Genomic DNA, 22,024 nt, shown 5'->3' with positions numbered 1-22,024 from the left:
GCCGCCGTCCTCCTCACCTCCCACCTCACTGGCCAAACGCCCAATATCAGATCTTCCCCTGGCGACGAGAAGGCAATGAGAGGTGAAGACGTCCCAATCGATATCAGATTTAATTTTGTATGAACTTCAAAAGAAACGATGTGCATGGCACCTATATTGACCTAATTAGAGCATGGAAAACAGTTACAAATAGTTCATTGGTTCACATTAAGTTTTGTCTAAAGGACATGACAATCTGAGTATGGTTGCTCTATAGAAAGAGAATGCCTGCTCTTGGACTCGAACCATTCCAGCTCATTACAAGTTGGGTTAAGAGGGCAAGGCCACTGACTCAACATTCTCTTTTCTATTTTTTTTCGGAGATGATTGGCGGCAGTGTGCTTTAATTTACTACTAGCACTAAAGAGAGTGCAAAAAAAAAAGAGAGAGAGAGAAGAAGAGCTTAAAAGAGAGTGAAAAAAAAATGCAGAGCTCTAATAATAAGCTCTTGGTACCAGCAGCTAGCTAGCAGATGCTCACACATGAGGCCCATTGCTGAGGGACACCGCACGCCGCCAATTCCACAAACGGAAAAGCTGATGAGGGTATGGCGCCTACCATTTAATTTGCCTGACCCTAACCCACGCGCGCGAACGCAAAGCAAGCTCTTGATTTTGATTTGCGCATCAGCCATGCACGCATGCGTGCTAGCTCGATCGATCTATCCGGTCGTGGTTACAGACTTGCAGAGTATACATATGTATCTGCCATGCGCTCCAAACAAACTCAATTCGCCCCAAGTAGCTAGCATATCAAGCTCGGCACGGCGCGCGGACCGGAGATGTGGAGCTCCGTCGCCGTCGTCGTCCCGGCTGCGTTCCTGGCCGGCGCGCTCATGTGCCTGGCGGCGCCGGCGGCTGCGGCGGCGAGGCCGACGACGCTCAGCGTCCTGTCGTTCGGAGCGGCGGCGGACGGGGTCACCGACGACGCGGAGGTACCGGAATTTTCTGTTCAACAGCTTGTGTTTTTTGCGTCGAGAATGTATGGAGTCTAAACATCTTATGAGATCAAGCTGATGAGCTTCCTTCCTGCTTCGTTCGCCAGGCACTCGTGGCAGCTTGGCGAGCGGCGTGCCGGGTCGTCGTCCCGCGCGCCACCGTGCTGCTCCCGCCCGGGCACAGGTTCCTCGTCTCGCCGGTGACGCTCCAGGGCCCCTGCAGCACGAGGCTGACGCTGCAGGTGGACGGCGCCCTGCTGGCGCCACCGGGCATGGACTCCTGGCCCAGGTCCAGGAGGCCTCTCCAGTGGCTCAACTTCAAGTGGCTGGACGGCTTCACCGTCCAGGGAGCTGGCACGGTCGACGGCCAGAGCATCACCTCGCTGCAGGACTCGTCATCACCAGCTGATGCGCCTCACCAGGTCATAGTTAGTTACACCATGATATTAAAAGAAAATTCAGTTTCTTCAGAGTTTTGAGACCATGCATGATGATCAGCACCAAGATGGTGACTGATCTTGTGTATCCTCTGTATATGCCTTGTGCTGCAGAGATCTACGGGGCACTGGCATTCATCAGGAGCCAAGCCTACGGTATGAACAAACGTCTTTGCATTTTACTTGCACCATGATCTGGATCGAAGGACTATGCTCAACCTGTATCGCCTATGCTTGTTTTCCAGCTTGTAAGGTTTTACAGCAGCTTCAATGTCACCGTGCGCAACATCAGGATCAGCAACAGCCCACAGTGCCACCTCAAGTTCGACAGCTCCGGAGGCATCAAGGTGAAGAACGTCACCATCTCTTCCCCCGGGGACAGCCCCAACACGGACGGCATCCATCTCCAGAACACCAGGAACGTCGAGATCAGGAGCTCCAACATCGGCTGCGGTAAAAAAATTAAAAATAAATAAATTGCATGCATACCCTGATCTTGCGAATCCCTAGCCCGCCCCAAGTATTGGCCAGAAAAAGTCTGAGCTACGCAGCTTTTTTATTAAAAACAATTGCAGGTGATGACTGCGTGTCGATTCAGACTGGCTGCTCTAATGTTCACATGAAGAACCTCGTCTGCAATCCAGGCCACGGAATCAGGTGCGTGAGCAAATGTTGAGGGACCGAAAAGTCGATCAAGGGGTGAATGAGAGCCGATTAAAATTTTCGCCGAAGAAAAAGTACGGCCTATCTCCTAATTGCGCACCCAACCCCTAGAGTTCTTGGTGAAGTGTGGAATAGCTATGGAAGAGCTAAACCAAAACAAATAGACCCTAGGAACGAGCGAGAGAAAACACGGAAGCGAACGAGAAAATCTGCAAACCTCACAGCCAGGGACCGGTCAGACCGGTGCAGCACCCCGGTCAGACCGGTAGTCGACACGGGTCAGACCGGTTGCTCCCAGAGAGCCCGTGAACAAGGCTTCAAATGTTGAATCTTGAGAAAACGAAGTCCAAATTCAACGAAACTTGGAGGATACCTTCACAACTGTCCCGTGAACATATCCCCAAGAGATCTCTCCCAAAAGATTAAAGGAACTTGAGAATTCGAGGGAAGATTAAAGTGGATTGAGGTTTACTCAAGAATGTGAAAAACTCCAATTCGTGAGAACTCGCGATTCCAGGGGGTTTGGCACTAGGCTAGATGGATTAGAATCGTCACAATGAGTTTAGCAAAACACGAATCCAAGGGCTTGTCTCCTTCAAACACAAAACACACCAAAAGAGGAGAATTCGAGCCCAAAAAGGCAAGGGAGGAAGGGGAGGATGAAAACTCAGCACACAAGGGTGAATCTTAAACCGATTTCATTCATGAATCTCAGAGGAATTCACCTATACAAGGCTAGAGCCTACCACCCTATCATCCACCCTCTTGATTAGAGAGATTAGCTATAACCTAATCCTCCTTTGCATTGGAGACCTTCAGCCCTAACCTGGAGCAGGAGGAAAGGGAAGGAGAAAACAAAAAAGACTCAAGAGACTCGCCTCCCACGGGCAGGTGAGAGGGGACTTAAATACCCCAGCCGCGCCCAGACTGGTCAGACCGGTCCTAGGGACCGGTCAGACCGGTCGGAGCTGTAGAACCCTGTACACGATCTTATCTGATGGCTAAGGTTCTTTCTTCGAAACGAAGTCTTCTCCGTGATGCCGCCACGTCGATGAAGATCCGATCCGCGGTTTTGGAGGGTCCGCGAAACCCGGGTAGGTGGCCGGTTTTGAGAAAACCGCCAAAACTCCACGCGCGAGAAGATTCCCGCCTCCACGCCGTGGCCCTAGACGCCGTTCCTGCCTCGGCCTTCTGACGGCCCTAGACGCCGCCCGACGCCCGTCACCTCCTCGCTCGCAGCGAGGCCCTAGACGCCATCGACGCCCGTTCCTCCGCCAGTCCCGAGACCGACGCCCGTGCCTCCACGACTTGGCGTCTTCAACCGCCGTCCGCCAGCTTGATTTTGTGGCGCAAACCAAGAAACCCGCTATCCGTCGCTGCTTGCGTCCTCGATCCAGGAGTGGACGCCACAGCTGCCGCCCGGCCTGAGCTCCTCCACAGCAACTCTCCGTCGACACTCGACGCCCGTGTACCTGCAACCAAAGATCAAGCACACGATCACACCGTACGGTTGACAATTCACTCATCACAGCCAGGAGTGAGTACTGCTCATTCCTCAATCTCCCCCTTGATGAGTGCATTGTCAACACACCACCTGTAACCAGAGAAGTGAAAAATAAAAAGTGGCAAGAAGAAAGTGAAGAACTCAAGCAAAGACAAAAAGCTCAGAAAGGCAAGAACAGTCACTTACTCAAGCAAAGATCGATTTCCTAAGACAAGGGCAACGACTCGACGCAATCGATCAAAAGCCAAAACATGACTCCTCAAAGACAGAGGTAAAGCTCGACGCAATCATGCAAGAAGCGGAGGGAAAGCGAGGAAAAATCAGGAGCCAAAAACAAAGAAGACACTCCCCATGCAAAGCCTTTCCCTCCCACAAGTGACTCTCCCAAAATGATGCACTCTCAAAGCCCTGTGCGCAAGAAGTTTTTCAAAAATCAAACAAGTCTCAAGTCTTCCCCTTGTTCGAACACTTCTCCCAAAAAATCTCCCCCTTGTTGGCACATGCACACATCATGCCTAAAATATGCCTAAATCTCCCCCTGAAATCTTGTTATGCAATGAATGTCGTGCAGAGGGTGTAAGTGAAACATTCAGGCATACAAAGATATGATCATCTAGTAACAGGCATATGTGCTTCATAAACAGGAACTGAATCTAGCTCAACAGGGTATATCAATCAAGTCTAGAGCTAGCAAGTTCAGTTCAGTAAAAATAAAAGCATCACCCATGATCTAGCAACAGCAAGTAGGAGAAAGAAAGCAGTGCTTACCAAACTCATACAGGGTGATCCAAAGCAGCCAATATAATTTATCATGAATCAATTCTGCATCTCAAAACTTGTATTTGAACGAAAAGTTAACAGGTTATATCAAGCAAGTGATTCTGCCAGGGGTTGAAAGCTTGTCATGCTTTACTTAGCAGCGAGACCAAGCCTATGCCAAGGGCAGTCAGAAGCTTAAGGCACTCGCTTCAGTCATGCACAGCCTTGCCCGGGTTCTCACTAGTGCTATGTGAGCCGTCCCGAAAGCTCGATCAGTGAGACAAGCAATCCCACTTGGATCTTTTCATTCCATTTCAGACATATATTAAATAATTTTAACAATTTTAGCTCATGTCAAAGATTAAAAGCCACACTAGCATGAATAGGATAGCAAAGCGTATCAATTGTAACACCCCTGTGTTAATCGTCTCGCTAATCAAGAGTTAACTCGCTAATCGTGGACTCAAATTCGTCGTTAACGCTAATCGTGTTTGCATAGTAAACATCTACTTAGCTGTGTTCGATCTCGTTTTTGTCCTTGATTCGAGCTTCAAATCAACTTCCGCCCAAAACGAAAGTTGTAGATCTTTTAATCCTCTACAACTTTTATTTTGGCCAAATTTCAAATTCCTATATGGAAAATTGAGTTTCAACTAGTCGAATTCGAGTTAAAATCATTTAAACGAAGAAACAGTGTCTCCACTATGTTCGTCACTGTGACGCCCGACGCCATACCGGCGACTGTGGCCGGCGGCGAGCTTCCACGCGTCGGCCATCGCGTGTGAGCGCCGCTCTTCACCTCGCGGACGCCCTCGAACCTTCCTGCCTCGTCCCGTTCTCCCCTTCCATCCCCATCCTCGAGCTCGAGCGGAGCTAGGTCGAGCAGAGTCACCGTCGCTCGTCGCTCCGGCCACTGCTCGCCTCCCCGCCACGATTCATCGCGCCCCGAGTTGCGCAACCTCGCCCCGAAGCTCGTCCATCCCTCCACGAACGCGACCGTGCCCTACCCCGGCCGAAATCAAGCTCAGACCGCCGCTCGCCATCGTCGACCTCCGTGAAGCTCCGCCCCGAGCTTCGCCCCTCTCGTCGACGACCACCTTCCGGCCATCCTCCGCCCAAAATCGATCCCCGGTGAGCTTCCCCGCGGCCTGCTCGAGCTTCTCGACTTTTTCCCCAACCGAATCCACGCTGCGCCGCCGCCGTTGGCCGCCCCGCCGCCGCGGAACGCGCCGCCGCCTCTGCGCGCATGCTGCCGGACTTCCCTGCGCACCGCCGCTCGCCGCTGCCGCGCGCCTTAGGGCCGCCTGGGCTCCCTGGTGCTCGCGCCGCCCGCTCCTGCCGCCGCCTTGCGCTGCTATGGCCGGAACACCGCCACCGCCGCCGCCGCCGCCCCAATCCGCGTGCGCTGCCGCCGGCGCCCTGCGTCCCGCGCCCTGGGCCCCGCCCCGTGCGCGCCGCCTGCCGCCGCACCTCCGGCCGCCCCGGGCCACGACTCGGCCCGCAGCGCCGCCGGCGGGTAGCGCCGCCGCGGCTACCCGGCCGCGCCCCGCATGTGCGGGCGTGAAGCAGAGGAGGGGGGGCGGGCCTGGGTCCCTGGCAAGTGGGGCCCGGCTGTCAGCCCCCCCTTTTACCTTTTATGTTTTCAGTTTTATTCTTTATTTCGGCTGAAAGTTCATAATTGCCTAAAAATTCATAGGAAAATGCGAAAAATGCCAAACCAATTTTGTTAGATTTCTAAAATTATGATCTTCAGAGGAAAAATGCTTGAGCATGCACTTTGTCACTGTTACCACTGTTAATATTTGTTTTGTGCTTGAGCTAGTTTAAATATTACCGCCTTTTCTGTTGCTCTAAAAATTATGAAAAAAAATTTGCAGTGGCTTAATTCTTGCATGTGTAGTTCACTGAAAAAGTTTCAGGTGCTAGTGTTGTACGCTTTTGGGTAGATCTATTTGTGTTCCATTTACCTTGCTAGGGTTATTTTAAATGCTTTGCTAGCAGCAGCTTTGTTGGAAAATTTTGGTTGGCATGCTTTACTGCTTCTCGTTAAATTGGTAAATTTTAGTTGCTAGATCATGTATGCAAGTTAGGTTTTGCTTGTATTTAACCCCTAGCCTTACTCTTTCTTTATTTAAGTGTTGTTAGTTGTTTGTCTCTTGCATGCAAAGCAAACCTCTGTTTTTATCCGCGCTGCTCTAAGCAAGTTAGTAGTAGTCGTTTTCGAAGGAAACACTTCAGGCTAATTTAAGTTGATCTTTCATCGCTTTAAGTGCTCATGCATTGCACCATATCCTAACTGTTGCATGTCATATTTTATTCGTGTAGACGCCACGAACAACGCTGTCCACGAGCTAGTTGCTGAGCCGATCCAGGAGCCTCGAGCAGAGGAGCAGCAGCAGGTCGCCGTTGAGCACGCCCCAGAAGATCTCGTTAACCCCGCTGACCTGCAAGGCAAGCCCCGGAGCATAACCATAATTTTAAAATTATTCATGGTTTAGTTAAGTATTGTGCATTTATGTTCTAGGAGTTGAATGGAACCATAGTATGCATGTTTTCCCTAGGTACCGTGGGCCTATACTAGTATGCAGGTGTCGATAGAAATGCTTTGCTAAATAGGATTTCGGTAGAAGTCGAGTGATTGCTGTCACTCGCGAGTTTAGGATCTTGATCCCTTAGCTTTGGCTTGGAAATGCGTTGATGAGTAAAAAGAATTGGAGACCGGGCGGGAATGAGATGGAATAGATGAGAAAATGAACTCCCGCCTGTGTCGATTGAGGACCGTACCGTTGTTGGCCCTGATGACCGAGTTTGAACAGTACTAACCACATACCGGAAGTAGGAGGTAGTCGAAACCGGTAAGCTGTGTACCACATTACAGCGGTGATTTGAATTCCGCCATGCTACGCTGGGCGTGGGAGTTGGCGGGTGTTGGATAGGATGCCACCTCCGGGTTCTCCGGGAGTTCACCGCGAGGGGCCCATCACCTGGGTTTTAGCAGGCGTAGTTCAGATGCCGTGGTAATGTGGAAACAGTTGACGCGCATGGCCCGGCGGGGCTTACATGTGTCGTGTGAGTTAGGTCCACCTTGCAAGGTTAAATCGGATCGATTCGCCGTCTCTCTCGGTTAAGAGAACCTTGGTCACTGCGTCACATCGTAGTAAGAAGTGGAATAAGTATTGAAAGGTAGCGATGGAATGCTTTACCTGTTGTTCTGAAGAATTAATCTAATCTACCATGTGTGCTCTAGATGATTAGGCAAACTTAGTTAATACTTGAGATACTAAACGGAGCTAAAATATTGAAAGTAAGGATTCACTTCTAGCAGCCTTTCAGCAAAAGAGCTCCAGAGCCAAAAAGCTTTGCATGTCTAGGTAATGGGCTATGTATACCCAGAGTCGGGTAAGCCTTGCTGAGTATTAGTATACTCAGGGTTGTTGTTGTAACCCCTCTGAGCAGGTTGTGTCCCGGCGGACTTCGAGGAGGTCTGTGCGTCCTGGATTGGACAGCCGCTTCCTCCAGGTTGGACCGTCGAGTGGGCCCCGTCTTCCCCGTGAAGTTTGGGCAGGTTGGCGTCACATCGGTGGGTAGGATGTGGAGCTCACCTTTTATCGTTGTCGTAGCTATCGTATTGTATTTCAAACTCAGTTTTAAACTTCCGCTGTGCGTTTGAACTCTGTTGTTTGTATTTAAGGCTTTTATGTAAAATTGGTGTTGTGAATTAATTTGAAGATTTCTCTATGCTGGTAACACCTGTGCTCGTTTTCGTACGGGTCTAAGTGCAATTGTGATCCTGGAGTACAGTAGTTTAATCGGGATTTTACCCGACAGCCTGTCAGGTTACACCGTTTAAAGTGCACAGTAACTGGATTAAGTATTAAGATGATGGTTAGTGCATTTAAGCCGGTTTAATTTGGACGGTGCTGCTACAGCTGGCATCAGAGCTCTAAATTGCACTGGGGTGATTACCTTGCAACGATTTCGGGTTTTCAAAAAGTTGACGCTAGATGCGCTAAGGAATAGAATAGATAGTTCGTATGCCCTAATTATGTTATATAAGTTAGGTGGCAACTAAGTATCTATTTTATTCCAGCACTTCCAGCTTTTACTTTTTGTTAAACCTTACTTCTGTAACGACGCACCTACGTTGAGGTAAGCAAGGTAAGCATTTTGGTAGTCCTTAGAATAGCCCACGTGTTTCATACGTGCGCGGGTCCCGTATGATGAGCATACGAGGAGGTGATAAGGCTCAATTCAAATGAGCCTGTCGCTATCTGCCGCCTGATATGGAGTGCGGATTTCATGTCGTGTGATTGTGATCACGGCCATTTCGTAAGGCAATGTTACGAGATGTAAACCTGTCATGCGGTTGGCCATGACCGTGACCCTTGGGACACGTCTACCCTTGGATGTCCCGTAAGGCGAGTGTACGGGAAGTGAATACGTTGTTATGACGTATGCAGCGCTGCCCATTCAGCGTCGAACGTCTGGGTGCCATCTCTATAGTGGATGGTAATGTATGTGTGAATATGTGCGAAGCCTGATATCGCGCACAGAGGCCGACCCCGAACTGAATGTCCGGTCGGGTCGCCGTCAGGTACAGGAGAGGGCCAATCATGCTCCTATACTCCTTCTGGTCCACCGCCTCGCCATCCAAGTCCGCATCAAACGTCGTCGATGTGCTGATCAGAGTCGGCTGAGGAGACAAGTCACTCATGTCGAACTTCCACAGCAAGTCCTTGGTATACTTGGCTTGATGGACGAACGTGCCCTGAGGAGTTTGCTTGATCTGCAGCCCGAGGAAGAACTGCAACTCACCCAACATGCTCATCTCAAACTTCCTGGACATTTGCTCTGAAAACTTGGAGATAAGAGCGTGAGAAGAGCCATCAAAGATGATATCATCCACGGATATCTGAACCAACAAAAAGTCAGAGCCAGAGCGCATGAGGAACAAGGTTTTATCAACACATCCCATTTTAAAACATTGAGCAAGCAAGAAGTTTTTAAGCCTATCGTACCAAGCTCTAGGCGTCTGTTTCAAACCGTAAAGAGCTTTCTGTAGTTTGTAAACTCGGTTTGGAAACTTGGGATTTTCAAAACCAGGGGGTTGTTTCACATACACTTCCTCTTCAATAAAACCATTCAAGAAGGCATATTTCACATCCTTTTGAAAAAACTTTAAAACCCTTGGAAGCAGCAAATGCAAGAAAAATTCGAATCACTTCTAAGCGTGCTACCGGGGCAAAAGTTTCCTCATAATCTATCCCTTCCTTTTGACAAAACCCCTGGGTTACAAGTCGAGCCTTGTTCCGGACTACCAACCCATCTTCACCTTGCTTGTTCTTGAAAACCCACTTGGTTCCAATGGGGTTACAAGCAGGCGGGGGCTCAACCAAAATCCAAATCTGTTCCTTTCAAAATTTTGAGTTCCTCATGCATGGCATTGACCCAATTGGAGTCAGAAAGTGCGTGTCCAACATCTTTGGGCTTGAAATAGGCAACAAACACTGAATGAGCAAAGACAGCGATACTTGTTACATTGAACCGTGTGACTCGCTCATTGAGGTCACCTAGCATCTGTTGAGGTGGATGACGATGCTGAATGTGTCGCGGTGCTTCCCTTGTCGAAGTCACCTCCTCCTCAGCCAAAACTGGTGTCTCCTCAGATGTAGCTGGTGAAGGCTGAGTCACCTGCTCGATCGGTCCCCGGGAAGTAGATGTAGTCGGGTCGGGGCTGTCCTCATCATCCGAGCTCGTGGCGGAGGCAGCTGGGTCCACAGCACGCGTGGTAGCCTCAGCATCACCCTCCGCAGCTTCTTCCTCCTCATCTTCAAAGATGGGGGTGCCAAACTCATCATCTCCTGCAACCTCAAAGACAGAAGAATTGCACGGTGCAGTCTCGTCGAAAGTGACTTCACAAGTATCTTTGACGATGTTAGTATCAATAATCAGCACACGTTAAGCTCTAGAGTGAGAAGCATAACCGATAAAAATACCATTAGACGATCGAGACTCAAACTTATCAAGATTTCCTTCCTTCAGCACAAAACACCGGCAACCGAAAACTCTGAGATGGTCAACCCGAGGCTGGCGTCCAAATCGCAACTCATAAGAAGTCTTATGCATGAAAGCACGCAAGAAAATATGATTGGACACATAACAAGCGGTGTTAACCGCCTCAGCCCAGTACTTTCTAGGAGTCCTATGCTCATTGAGCATCGTCCTAGCCATCTCAACCAGCGTCCGATTCTTCCGCTCTACAACCCCATTCTGCCGTGGAGTGTAGGGGGAATGACCTTGATCACTGCAGAAGGTGTCAAAACGAGCATTTTTGAATTCTGTGCAATTGTCACTGCGAATCGCTCTCATGGCACGGGGTAGCTCGTTTTTCAACATCAAGATAAAGTCTCGAACAAACTCGAAAGCCTCATCCTTGGTTCTCATGAAAAAGATCCAAGAATAGCGAGAAAAGTCATCCACTATCACAAGAACGTACCACTTCCCACCAACCGACATCACCCGAGAAGGACCAACTGTGTCCATGTGTAGCAACTCTCCAGGGTGAATGGTCGTCACTTGATTAATCGGCGGATGAGAGGTGGCAACCATCTTCCCGTAGCGACACGGGTGGCAAACAAGATCCTTTTCAAACTTCAATTTGGGCAATCCTCGGATCAGGCCAAGTGAGATAAGTCTCAACAACAAGTCAAAACTCAAATGTCCAAGTCTCCTATGCCACTTCCACAAATCAGAAGAAGGACCAGCCAACAAGCAACAAGAAGGACCAAGAGAAGTTCCAGAGAAATCAACCAAGAAAATCCGATCGGGAGGTAAAATCCGGCAAACCAAATCTCCTCTGGAATCTAAAACACGAGAACAACCCTCCTTGAAGCGAATTTCAAATCCCTCATCAAGAAGTTGCGAAACAGAGAGCAAATTGAACCCAAGATTCGAAACCAAAGCAACTTCTCTCAGGGTAAAGCGATCAGAAACACGAACAACGTCAATTCCACATACCCTTCCTTTTACATTGTCCCCGAACACAATGTACTCCTTTGAGCGCATCGGGGTGAGGCTGGAGAACCATTTGTCATTCCCGGTCATATGGCACGAACAACCAGAGTCCATGATCCATTTGTTCTCCAAGCCTCCAACCTGCACATCAGTAGTGAGACAAAGGGTGAGCAAATGTCTCAACACTGGGGTTAGCAAAGTGTGAAGCAAACCAGTGTCGAGTCATTTGCTCTACAGAAGGGTTAGCAAAATCATGCAAAACGTATCCCCCATCCCGTCTACCGCGAGGCTGACGACCACCACCGCGAGAAAACCGTGGTGCATCGTAATCTCCTCCAAAGCCTCGGTCCCGTGGTCCATAGCCGTACTGAGGACGACCAGGAGCACGACCGGCAAAGCGACCACCCGCTGGAGCACGGTAATCACCACCGTCTCCCTGTTCTCCACCCACATGGCGCGCCCTAGCATCTTGCCTACCACCATGCCGAGGAGGACCATGCACTCGAGCAGAGTACATGTCCGAGTTACGTCTCTCCTGCTCACGCCTCACAGCCCGCTTCCTCCTGAAGCAAAACTCCTCCAAGTGACCGTCTCTGTGATAGTACTCGCAGTGGTACCTCACCTCTCTCTTGGGAGGTGGAGGCCCCACCTTTGGACGGAAAGGAGCAGCCCCCTTCTTCTGGGCAATCTGGGCTGTGGCAGCAGGGAGCGTATCGAGGGGATTCCTCAGCTCTTTGGGTTTTGGAACCCAAACATGCTTCTGTGGAGGTGCTTTTTGTGGTTCTTTCAGCACACCATCCACGGGGTCAACAAGCGAAGGTTGTGTGCTCGTACTAGCAGTGTTTAGAGCACTTGGAACTCCAGCAGCCTTGCTGATCTTACCATACAGCATGTCAAAGTCTGACTTCATGTAGGTGTAACCGACCCCAAACCCGTCACCACACTTAAACTGCTTGATCATCATGCCCAACTGCGGCTCACTAGCAGAAACCCAACTAAGAATCGCCCTAAGATATGTGTTCTCATTCTCCAAGTTGGTTTTCTCTACCGCAAGATCATCCAAATCAGAAATCAGACCAGGGCAAACAAGACAATCATTAGGTGGGCTAGACTCCTCGACCTTAGTCTTTCCCAAAGACTTAATCAAAGTGTTCTTCTCATCTAGCTCCGACCTAAGCGTGGGACAAAGCTTAAAAGCACCAAGCAGAACAGGCCTAGACCTAAGCTCCTCTAGCTCACACACAACAGCAGCAAACTTAGACTGCAAAGAAGCTAGATCAGACTTAAAGATGGAGAACTCATCACATTCAAGTACATCACTAACAATAGGAGCGTCCTTGACCAATTCAAGCTCATGCTTGGCCTTGGCTAGCTCGTGAGACACGTCAGCAAGCGAAGTCTTGGCAACATCCAAGTTCGCAACGTTCTCATCATGCTTGGCACGGAGAGCAACAAGTTCATTCATGTGAGATATGCAGCCAGTGCACTCATCCTCACCAGATTTCTCTCTAGCACAAGCCAGCTCAGCCCTAAGCTTCTCACGCTCTCTAGCTGCTTCCTTAAACAGCCTTTTCTGATTGTCGAGAGCGGCATACAACTCGCTAACCTCTGTAACGGCCCAGGTTTTTAAATAGCCAATTTAGGGTAATTAGAACCAAATCATGCATCATATGCTTGAATTGCTTGAAAAAGGATCTTTTTGTAAATATAAAAAGGTTCTATGTGTAATTATGATTTTATGCAAGGTCCTCTCTGCAGTTATTTTAAATAGAGTATGCATTTATAACTTTTGTGGAGGGTGTTTTTGCAAAATTCAGAGCATTTATTACATGGCAGCAAATTTTGCTTTTAAGTCTATGTTTAAAGTGAAAATACATTGAAAAAGACAAAATTCCTAGAATCTAAAATCCTTCTAAAGTTTTCAAATTTAGCTCTCTATCCTTTGGTCAAATAAATTTTTGCACAACATCAAAGTTGTAGATCTTGAAAAATTGAACAACTTTCATGTTGGGCACTTTTTCATTTGAGCTTTAGTTTAAAAGTTATCCTTGTTTTACTTTCTGGTCCTTGGAATTTTCGGATTTTGCAAATAGACCCCCTTTCTCCTTTCTCCCTGCTCCCCTGCTTCCCACGCCGCCGACAGCGCCACGCCGCCCGCCGCCGCGCTGGGTCGCCCCCGGCCAAGTCCGACTTCGCCTCCGCTTCACGTGGCGCCCCCACGAGCTTCTAGACCCAGCTCCCCGCGCGCTGGAGCTCCCTCCCTTCGCCACGCCCCCGCCGAAGCTTCGCGCGGCCGCCACCCCGACGCCGCCGTGGCGAGCCCGCTGCAGCACCAAGGACCCCCAATTCGCGCGTGCTTCGGAACCCAGAGCACCGTAGCCTTCTTTTCCCCTCACTTATTTGGCCGCTCACCGCTCTAGAAGCCCAGAACAGAGCCGCCACCCTCCGCTTCATCTCCGGCGAAGCCCCGCCGTGGAGACACCACCTCCCGCCTCCTGTACCCCAAGCCGAACCCTTTAATCGAACACTCATCATCCCACGAAGCTCTCAAGCCGGTCTAATCGACTGGAAAACCGCCGGAGCACCCTCACCGGAGTTCCACCCCTCGCCGCCGCTTCTGTTCGCGTCGAGCTCCCCGCTCCACCGCAGCTCCTCCTCAGCTGAGCCTCGCCATAGCTTAGCCTCCACCCAAGGAACCTCACCGGCCAGTCCTTCGCCCTTCCTGGGCACCGGAACCCCCTCGCCGCTGGTTCCCTCCTCCGCCGCCGCCACTGTCACACCGACGAGCCACCACCGGTCGTCCCTGCTCCAACCAAAGCCACCTACGGGTTCCTCTCGACACCGTGGTGCTTCTCCACCACTTTCCCCCAAACTCCGGTGAGCACCCTTGCCGGATTTAGGCCGGCCGAGCCGCCCCTGTCTTTCCCCTGCGGCCAAGGACCTCGGGTGAGAAGAATCGAAAACCCAGGGTGTTATTTGAATAGGCCTAGACTCAGATGAATAGTGCCTTAGGGACTGCTTTGTAATGCTTTTCAGTAAACTTTGAAATTCAATATCAATTCGTAGAAAATTCGTAAAATAGCAAATCTTGATGTTTTGGAATCCTCTTGAAGAGCTCTATGCAGTAGAACCATAATATGTTAGGCTTTAGTTGCAAGTTTTTGCTGTAGATTTTGATTTGTGTTACTAGGTTTATAAATACTTGTTCTTTAATCTTTTTCCTATGTGATGCTTGAAAGCTGATATTGATCTGAAATTTTGGTGGTAGTTTACTCTTGTTACACTAGCTTTGCTATAAAATTTTCATGATCAGTTCTTTGTTGTAGCTATTTATTTGATTTAATCCTTGTTTAGTAGACTTTATTTATGATAAATAGTTTCTGTTCTTGTTAAATCCTGATAATATTCCTGAGTGTTCATCTGGAGTATATTAGCTTGACCAGGAAATTTGAGCCTTAGTTCATGACTAGAAAAGGAGCTAAAATTGAATCTTGATAAACTGATGTCTGTATTGTTTATTTTCTCAGAATTAATTCTGTGTAGATAAAATCATGACAAATTCACAGTAGATAAATCATCCCTGTGTAGAACTCCTGTTAAATTTTGAGCTTCTGTTTTGCTCTAGTTTGACCTGTATAATTCAAGCTTGTGCTAGGTGTTGCCTGCATAAATGAATTGTTGTGATTAATTGGCTACCTGTCTTGGCATGATTTTTGTAGGGTAGCTTAGTATGTTCATGTTCTGTTTAGTGTAATTTTGGTAGAATTTATTACTATTTGTACTCTGAGTTGTTGTTTTATTTGTAAACCGTGACTTAATTGTAAAGGAAATCACCCCCACTTGTTTATGAAGTTAGTCAACTTCATTTGTGCTATTGATCATGATGCCTTGTGTAGATAGATTTGTTATTTAGCTACTCTATAAACGATTACCCATGTATGTTTTTAATGTTGTTCTTGCATTACATATAGACACGACTGCCTTATCAGACGGGACATACGAATTGATCCCGGAGTCTGACGGAGGTGATCCAGAAGTCCAGGTGAACGCAGCTGAACTAACTAAAGCCCCGAACCAAAGTTCGGAAGAGCCTAGAGCTGAAATAGTTAGCAACTACCGAGAAGGCAAGCCCCGGACATAACCTATACTTCAAATTAATATCATTTACTGTATTATTTTACTTGTGCATTTACAGTTCATAGGAGTTGAATTGAAACCCTAGATGCATGATCCTAGGAACCTATGTACTGAACACTAGACCTGAGTTCGACTACTTGCTAAGCTGATAGGACCAGTAAAAGTTGGGTGATTGCCTGTCACTCGCGAGCTTTATAGGAATTGATTGTTTACTTTCTGTTATCAATATAAGGACGACGGACGGGGTTGTGTTCGATATCATGACCTTACGTGAGACCCCGTCTGTGTTATTGAACTTGCTAAGGTCGCGGTGTGTGGTAGCGTTGGTTAAGTTTTTGAACGTACTAGCCACATGCCGTAAATATGGTACGCGGTAAGCCTAGTAACCGATTGGACCGGGGAGTGGATATACCTGACACTCTCTCTTAGAGATAGGTTTTATTTATGTTGCGCAACACTACGACTTCTAGGGACAAGGGTGGACCGGGCACGGGTGGACCTTGGAGCCCTGTAGTCGGGGAGAGTGTTCCTATCCACGAGCCGGAAAGAAAGGCAAACGGTTGTTTGGAAACGACCCGACGGTGTTCCAAACGTGTGTGTTAGGTTTTCCTTGCAAGGTTGAATTTCGATTCAGAATCGTCCGCCTCTCACGATGAAATGAGACTGCTTGATCCCTTTGCCACACAGAGTAATAAGAGCAACAATATTATTTATTAATCCTGATGTTTGCTTAGTTTTCTACCATGTTTGGATAGTAGTTGCTTACATAGAATGGTTAATCTACTAGAATCTTGAAAGCTAAAACTTGAAAGTAAGGATCTACTCTTTATTGCTTTTCAGCAAAAAGGAAAACCAGAGCCTCACAAACCTTGCATAGTCTAGCTATAGTGGGCTACTTATACCCGTTGGCGGTTAAGTCTTGCTGAGTATTAGAATACTCAGCCTTGCTGTTGAACTCTTTTTCAGGTATGACTTTTGAGGATCAGATCGCTAGCTTGACCTATCCTTGCTCATTGCCTCCTGGCTGGTCCGTAGAATGGGATACGTCTTCGGCCGGCAATGACTATGACGAGTAAGACCATGCTTGGGCTAGCTTGGTATACTTTTGCGACGTGTTGTAGTCATCGTGTCTCATCTTCCGCTGTTTAGACTCTGAACTTATAATCATAGCTTGTACAACTGTTTTACTTAAGTTGGCTTTGTAATAATGTTTTTAACTGGTTTGTAATCATTACTATGCCTGTGTTGTAAAATTGTGGTTGTAATATCTCTGAACTCGCCTTCGTGCGGGGTATGCTTGTTCGATCCGAGAATCGGTGGTTGTATCGGGACGTTACCCGACAGACCAAAAATTGTTCCGTTTGAAGTGCGTTTAAGCTAATGTTGCCTTTATGGTGATGGTTTACGCACTTGAGCCGGGATAATTTAGGCGGTTCTGCCACAACCTCAGTATGAAGCAGGTCGATAGTGGAGTTTACCTCTGAATCACTCTCGGATCCAGGAGAAGAATCGTCGTGTGTTGGTGTAGCATGTCCACCTGGAGACGCACGAGCACCATTGGCCTCGCCCGCCATGGTGCAGAAACTCTTGCGCCGACCGGCCGCCAAGCAAAGACCGATGAAGCCAGTGGCTTCCTTGTCCCGCTTCTTCTTCTTCTTGTCATCGTCGTCGGAGGCAGGTGAAGAAGAGCGGTCGGTGTCGGAGCTCTTCTTGAGGTCGCTGAGCTGCGCAAAAAAGCCTTCTCCCGCTTCTTGGCCTTGTACTGGAAGCGCTTCTTGAGTGACTCCTTGTCGAGGCGCCCTCCCTTGTCCCGGTCACGACTGTGGTGCTTGTGGCGCCGACGCTCCTTGTTGGTGGCTCCCTCGTCGCGGTCGCGGTGGCGGTAGTAGTCGAAGTTGTTGTTCTGGCCACCGCCGGACTTCTTGGGGCATTCGGCGACGAAGTGGTTCGGATCGCCGTAGTGGTAGCACCTGGGATTCTTCCTGCTCTGCCTGTTGTAGTAGACACGCTGGAACTTGTTGATGAGGAGGCACAAGTCATCGTCGCCCAGTGTCTCTAACTGCTCATCTGTAACAGAAGGCAAAGAGGCAAGAGAAACGCCAAGAGCAGAGTTAGCGTTAGAGCTCGATCCACCTGAGCCACTCACAAGAGCGATGCTCTTGGAAGGAGGGGCACCATTGAGCTTGGCTCGTGTCTGGTTATCCACCTCAGTTGCCTTGAGCTTGCTAAAGAGCTCGTTCACGGTCAGAGTCTCATATTCTGCAGACTCGATGATCGTGTTCACCTTGAGATCCCACACAGAGCGGTCAAGTGCGTAGAGCAACTTGAGAGCCTTCTCATGCTCTGTGTAGTCAAGGACATCAGTAGATCTGTTCGTACTGACTTTATTCACAATCGATTGAAACCGACTGAACATGTCGCCAATGCTCTCACCCGGCCCCGATGTGAAGTTCAATATTCACGCCAATGAGTCTCGAAAAGCCTAACCTTAACCTGAGGTGTGCCGTCGTGGTAGTTCTCAAGGCACGTCCAAACCTTGTGGGCTTCCTGAAAACCCTGGACGCGTGAGAACTCCGCACGAGAAACGCCAGCGAACAAGGCATTGACAGCCTTGGCGTTAGCCTCGTGCTCGGTCACTTGCAGAGGAGTGGTCCGAACGGCAAGCATCTCGTAAGCCTGAATCTTGGTTATATCTCAAACCTCGGTTCCTAAGCTCTGCAAGAAAGCCCGCATGCGAACCTTCCAGTAGGCATAGTCCTCGCCGATAAACACAGGGATCTTACCAAGACTCGCCATGGTCGCCAAATGGTTTTCGAACCGGTTAGGGTAATGAAAACCTTAACCAAGCTCTGATACCAATTGAGGGACCGAAAAGACGACCACAGGAGGGGTGAATGGGAGCCGATTAAAACTTTCGCTGAAGCAAAAGTACGGCCTATCTCCCAATTGCGCACCCAACCCCTAGAGTTCTAGGTGCAGTGTGGAATAGCTATGGAAGAGCTAAACCAACACAAATAGACCCTAAGAACGAGCAAGAGAAAACACGGAAGCGAACGAGAAAATCTGCAAACCTCACAGCCAGGGACCGGTCAGACCGGTGCAGCACCCCGGTCAGACCGGTCGGACCGGTCAGACCGGTTGCTCCCAGAGAGCGCGTGAACAAGGCTTCAAATGTTGAATCTTGAGCAAACGAAGTCCAAATCTAACGAAACTTGGAGGATACCTTCACAACTGTCCCGTGAACATATCCCCAAGAGATCTCTCCCAAAAGATTAAAGAAACTTAAGAATTCGAGGGAAGATCAAAGTGGATTGGGGTTTACTCAAGAACATGAAAAACTCCAATTCGTGAGAACTCGCGATTCTAGGGGATTTGGCACTAGGCTAGATGGATTAGAATCGTCACAACGAGTTCAGCAAAACACGAATCCAAGGGCTTGTCTCCTTCAAACACAAAACACACCAAAAGAGGAGAATTTGAACCCAAAAACGCAAGGGAGGAAGGGGAGGATGAAAACTCAGCACACAAGGATGAATCTTCAACCGATTTCATTCATGAATCTCAGAGAAATTCACCTATACAAGACTAGAGCCTACCACCCTATCGTCCACCCTTTTGATTAGAGAGATTAGCTATAACCTAATCCTCCTTTGGGTTGGAGACCTTGACCCTAACCTGGAGCAGGAGGAAGGGGAAGGAGAAAACAGAAAAGGACTCAAGAGATTCGCCTCCCACGGGCAGGTGAGAGGGGACTTAAATACCCCAGCCGCGCCCTGACAGGTCCTAGGGACCGGTCAGACCGGTCGGAGCTGCAGAACCCTGTTCACGATCTCATCTGACGGCTAAGGTTCTTTCTTCGAAACGAAGTCTTCTCCGCGATGCTGCCACGTCGATGAAGATCCGATCCGCGGTTTTGAAGGGTCCGCGAAACCCGGGTAGGTGGCCGGTTTTGAGAAAACCGCAAAAACTCCACGCGCGGGAAGATTCTCGCCTCCACGCCGTGGCCCTAGACGCCGTTCCCGCCTCGGCCTTCTGACGGCCCTAGACGCCGCCCGACGCCCGTCACCTCCTCGCCCGCAGCGAGGCCCTAGACGCCGTCGACGCCCGTTCCTCCGCCAGTCCCGAGACCGATGCTCGTGCCTCCACGACTTGGCGTCTTCAACCGCCGTCCGCCAGTTTGGTTTTGTGACGCAAACCAAGAAACCCGCCATCCGTCGCTGCTTGCGCCCTCGATCCAGGAGTGGACGCCACAGCTGCCGCCCGGCCTGAGCTCCTCCACGGCAACTCTCCGTCGACACTCGACGCCCGTGTACCTGCAACCAAAGACCAAGCACACGATCACACCGCACGGTTGACAATTCACTCATCACAGCCAGGAATGAGTACTGCTCATTCCTCAAATGTACTTCGATCTACAACCAACTGCATCTGCTCAATGAGAAAGAGAATGTTTGGAACTGGAGGAATTTCGTTGAAAACAGTTCTTCAGTTTGTGCAGAATTAATACAAGAAAACACATTGTGTTCTGAAGATGGCCTAACGTTTGTTTTCTTGGGATGCCGCTGCTGCAGTGTGGGAGGACTCGGGAAGGACAACAGTCTGGCCTGCGTCTCTGATGTCGTTGCAGAGAACATCAACGTGCAGAACGCTCTGTATGGTGTCAGGATCAAGACATGGCAGGTAAGAGTGATCAGCATGTACAAATTAAAATGAAAATCGTAGAGCTAGGCAGCTAGCTCGTCACGCTCGCCATGGCTCACCCTGCATCTGCACGAGAGCAATGACGACATGGTCACCTCCTGGATCAGGGGGGCGTGGGCTCGGTGCGGAACGTGACCTTCGCCAACGTCCGGGTGGCGAACGTGGGCACCCCCATCGCCATCGACCAGTTCTACTGCGACAGGCAGGGCGGCGCGCGGTGCGCCAACCGGAGCGGCGCGGTGGCCATCACCGGCGTCGCGTACCGGCGCGTCGTCGGGACGTACTCGTTCCAGCCGGCGCGCCTGGCGTGCAGCGACGCCCGGCCGTGCACCGGGGTCAGCATGGTGGACGTGCGCCTGTCGCCGGCGGCCGGCACCGTGGCGCCGCCGCTGTGCTGGAACTCCTACGGCGAGGCGGCGGGGACGATGGAGCCGCTGGGCGTCGGGTGCTTGCAGAGGAGCAACGGGGACGCGATGCCCCTGAACCAGCCTTCCAACTACACGTGCTGATCGAGTCCTGTAATTTGGAAGGTTTTCATTTTTCGTCGAGAAAAAAAAAAGGCTACATTGTGCTATGTTCTTTATAGCATGTATGTATACTCCCTCGATTTCGAAACCGAAGAACATGGTTTGACCCGTTACGATTTTAACATCAAAGTTTGACCTTTTATAGCTCTTACTATTACTAATCGGAATAGTTCTTACCAACAAGCTGTCCAGATGATTTGTTAGAAATTTATTATTTTTATATTTCACAAACAAAGTTGAGTTTGGACAAGATATTTTACAAGATTGTTTATAATCATATCATTTACATGTGTGATTTTTTCAGGAATTTAGATGACTTTTTGTCGTGGTTTGTACGAGTTTTCACGAAGATTTAGTTTCCACCAGATATGTTCCCATGATTAAAAGACACCCGCCTTTGGCCCTCCTGCCCGATGCAAAAAAAGGCAACATGTTTCGGTTACCCGTTGCTTTGGCCATTTTGCAAAAAAAAAAAAAATCTTCGCTTTTCTGAAAATCACAACTAAACCCGGCTCATCCCTACCCATATTCATATATTTTCACATAGGACTTCCAACTAATGTTTATTTCGACACAAAGAAGGAGCAATTGACTATAAATATTTGTTTGATATGCTTGATTTTCGGTACAGGGTACTAATGCTATGGGGGCTCTAAATAGCAATCAGAATGATTAAAAGACACCCGCCATTAGCCGCCTCCTCGTACTCGACAGATAAAAAAAGCAACGAGTGTCGGCTGCCCGCTGCTTTGGCTATTTTGCAAAAAAACTCTCTGGTTTTCTAAAAATCGCAACTAAACCTAGCTCGTCCCTATGCATGTTCAGATATTTTTCACGTAGAACCTTCAACTAATGTTTATTTCAACATAAAGAATAAGAAATTGGCTATAAATATAGGGGGATAATATGGCATGACTATAAATAACAATGTATATACTTGATATTTAAGTGTTACCATATCGATCAAGTTTTCTAAAAATTGCAACTAAACCCAGCTCGTCCCTACCCACGTAGGGATGGCAATTTTACCTGTGGGTGCGGGTACCTGACCCAATGGCATGAGGGTATGGGTATAAAATTTTACACGTGGTACATGTACAGGTATAGAATTTTACCCACGGGTAGAGCATGAGTAAGAATTCCTACCCGCATGTATCTATTGGGTACATGAAATATAATAATTATAACTTAGTGAATTCATATCATTCATAATTTTATATCTCATTTTCTTGTGATTGTATGAACTACGTAGACTAATAATGTGACGAGTCCAGAGACCCGGAGTCCCCAACAGGCCCGCGTTAAT

General features: G+C 48.9%; 1 protein-coding gene across 1 annotated transcript; it reads left to right on the top strand.

Moving 5' to 3' along the window:
• Nucleotides 1-820: 820 nt before the first annotated feature.
• On the top strand, nucleotides 821-20,700 carry LOC120709867 (polygalacturonase At1g48100-like). Its single transcript, XM_039995503.1, has 7 exons — nucleotides 821-973; nucleotides 1,084-1,388; nucleotides 1,530-1,569; nucleotides 1,659-1,866; nucleotides 1,989-2,070; nucleotides 20,062-20,170; nucleotides 20,299-20,700. The coding sequence occupies exons 1-7, from the start codon at nucleotides 821-823 to the stop codon at nucleotides 20,698-20,700; spliced, it is 1,299 nt and encodes a 432-aa protein (XP_039851437.1).
• Nucleotides 20,701-22,024: the final 1,324 nt, after the last annotated feature.

The sequence above is a fragment of the Panicum virgatum genome, chromosome 5K (assembly GCF_016808335.1).
Source record: "Panicum virgatum strain AP13 chromosome 5K, P.virgatum_v5, whole genome shotgun sequence".
NCBI lineage: Eukaryota > Viridiplantae > Streptophyta > Magnoliopsida > Poales > Poaceae > Panicum > Panicum virgatum.
The sequence above is the reverse complement of the archived record's forward strand: the minus strand, read 5'-3'. Positions and strand labels throughout refer to the sequence as shown.

Coding starts and splice junctions, on each gene's coding strand:
- LOC120709867 (XM_039995503.1), top strand. CDS start 821: ATGTGGAGCTCCGTCGCCGTCGTCGTCCCGGCTGCGTTCCTGGCCGGC. Junction 1,389..1,529: donor TCGTCATCACCAGCTGATGC/GCCTCACCAGGT, acceptor TGTGCTGCAGAG/ATCTACGGGGCACTGGCATT. Junction 20,171..20,298: donor TCAGGATCAAGACATGGCAG/GTAAGAGTGATC, acceptor CTCCTGGATCAG/GGGGGCGTGGGCTCGGTGCG.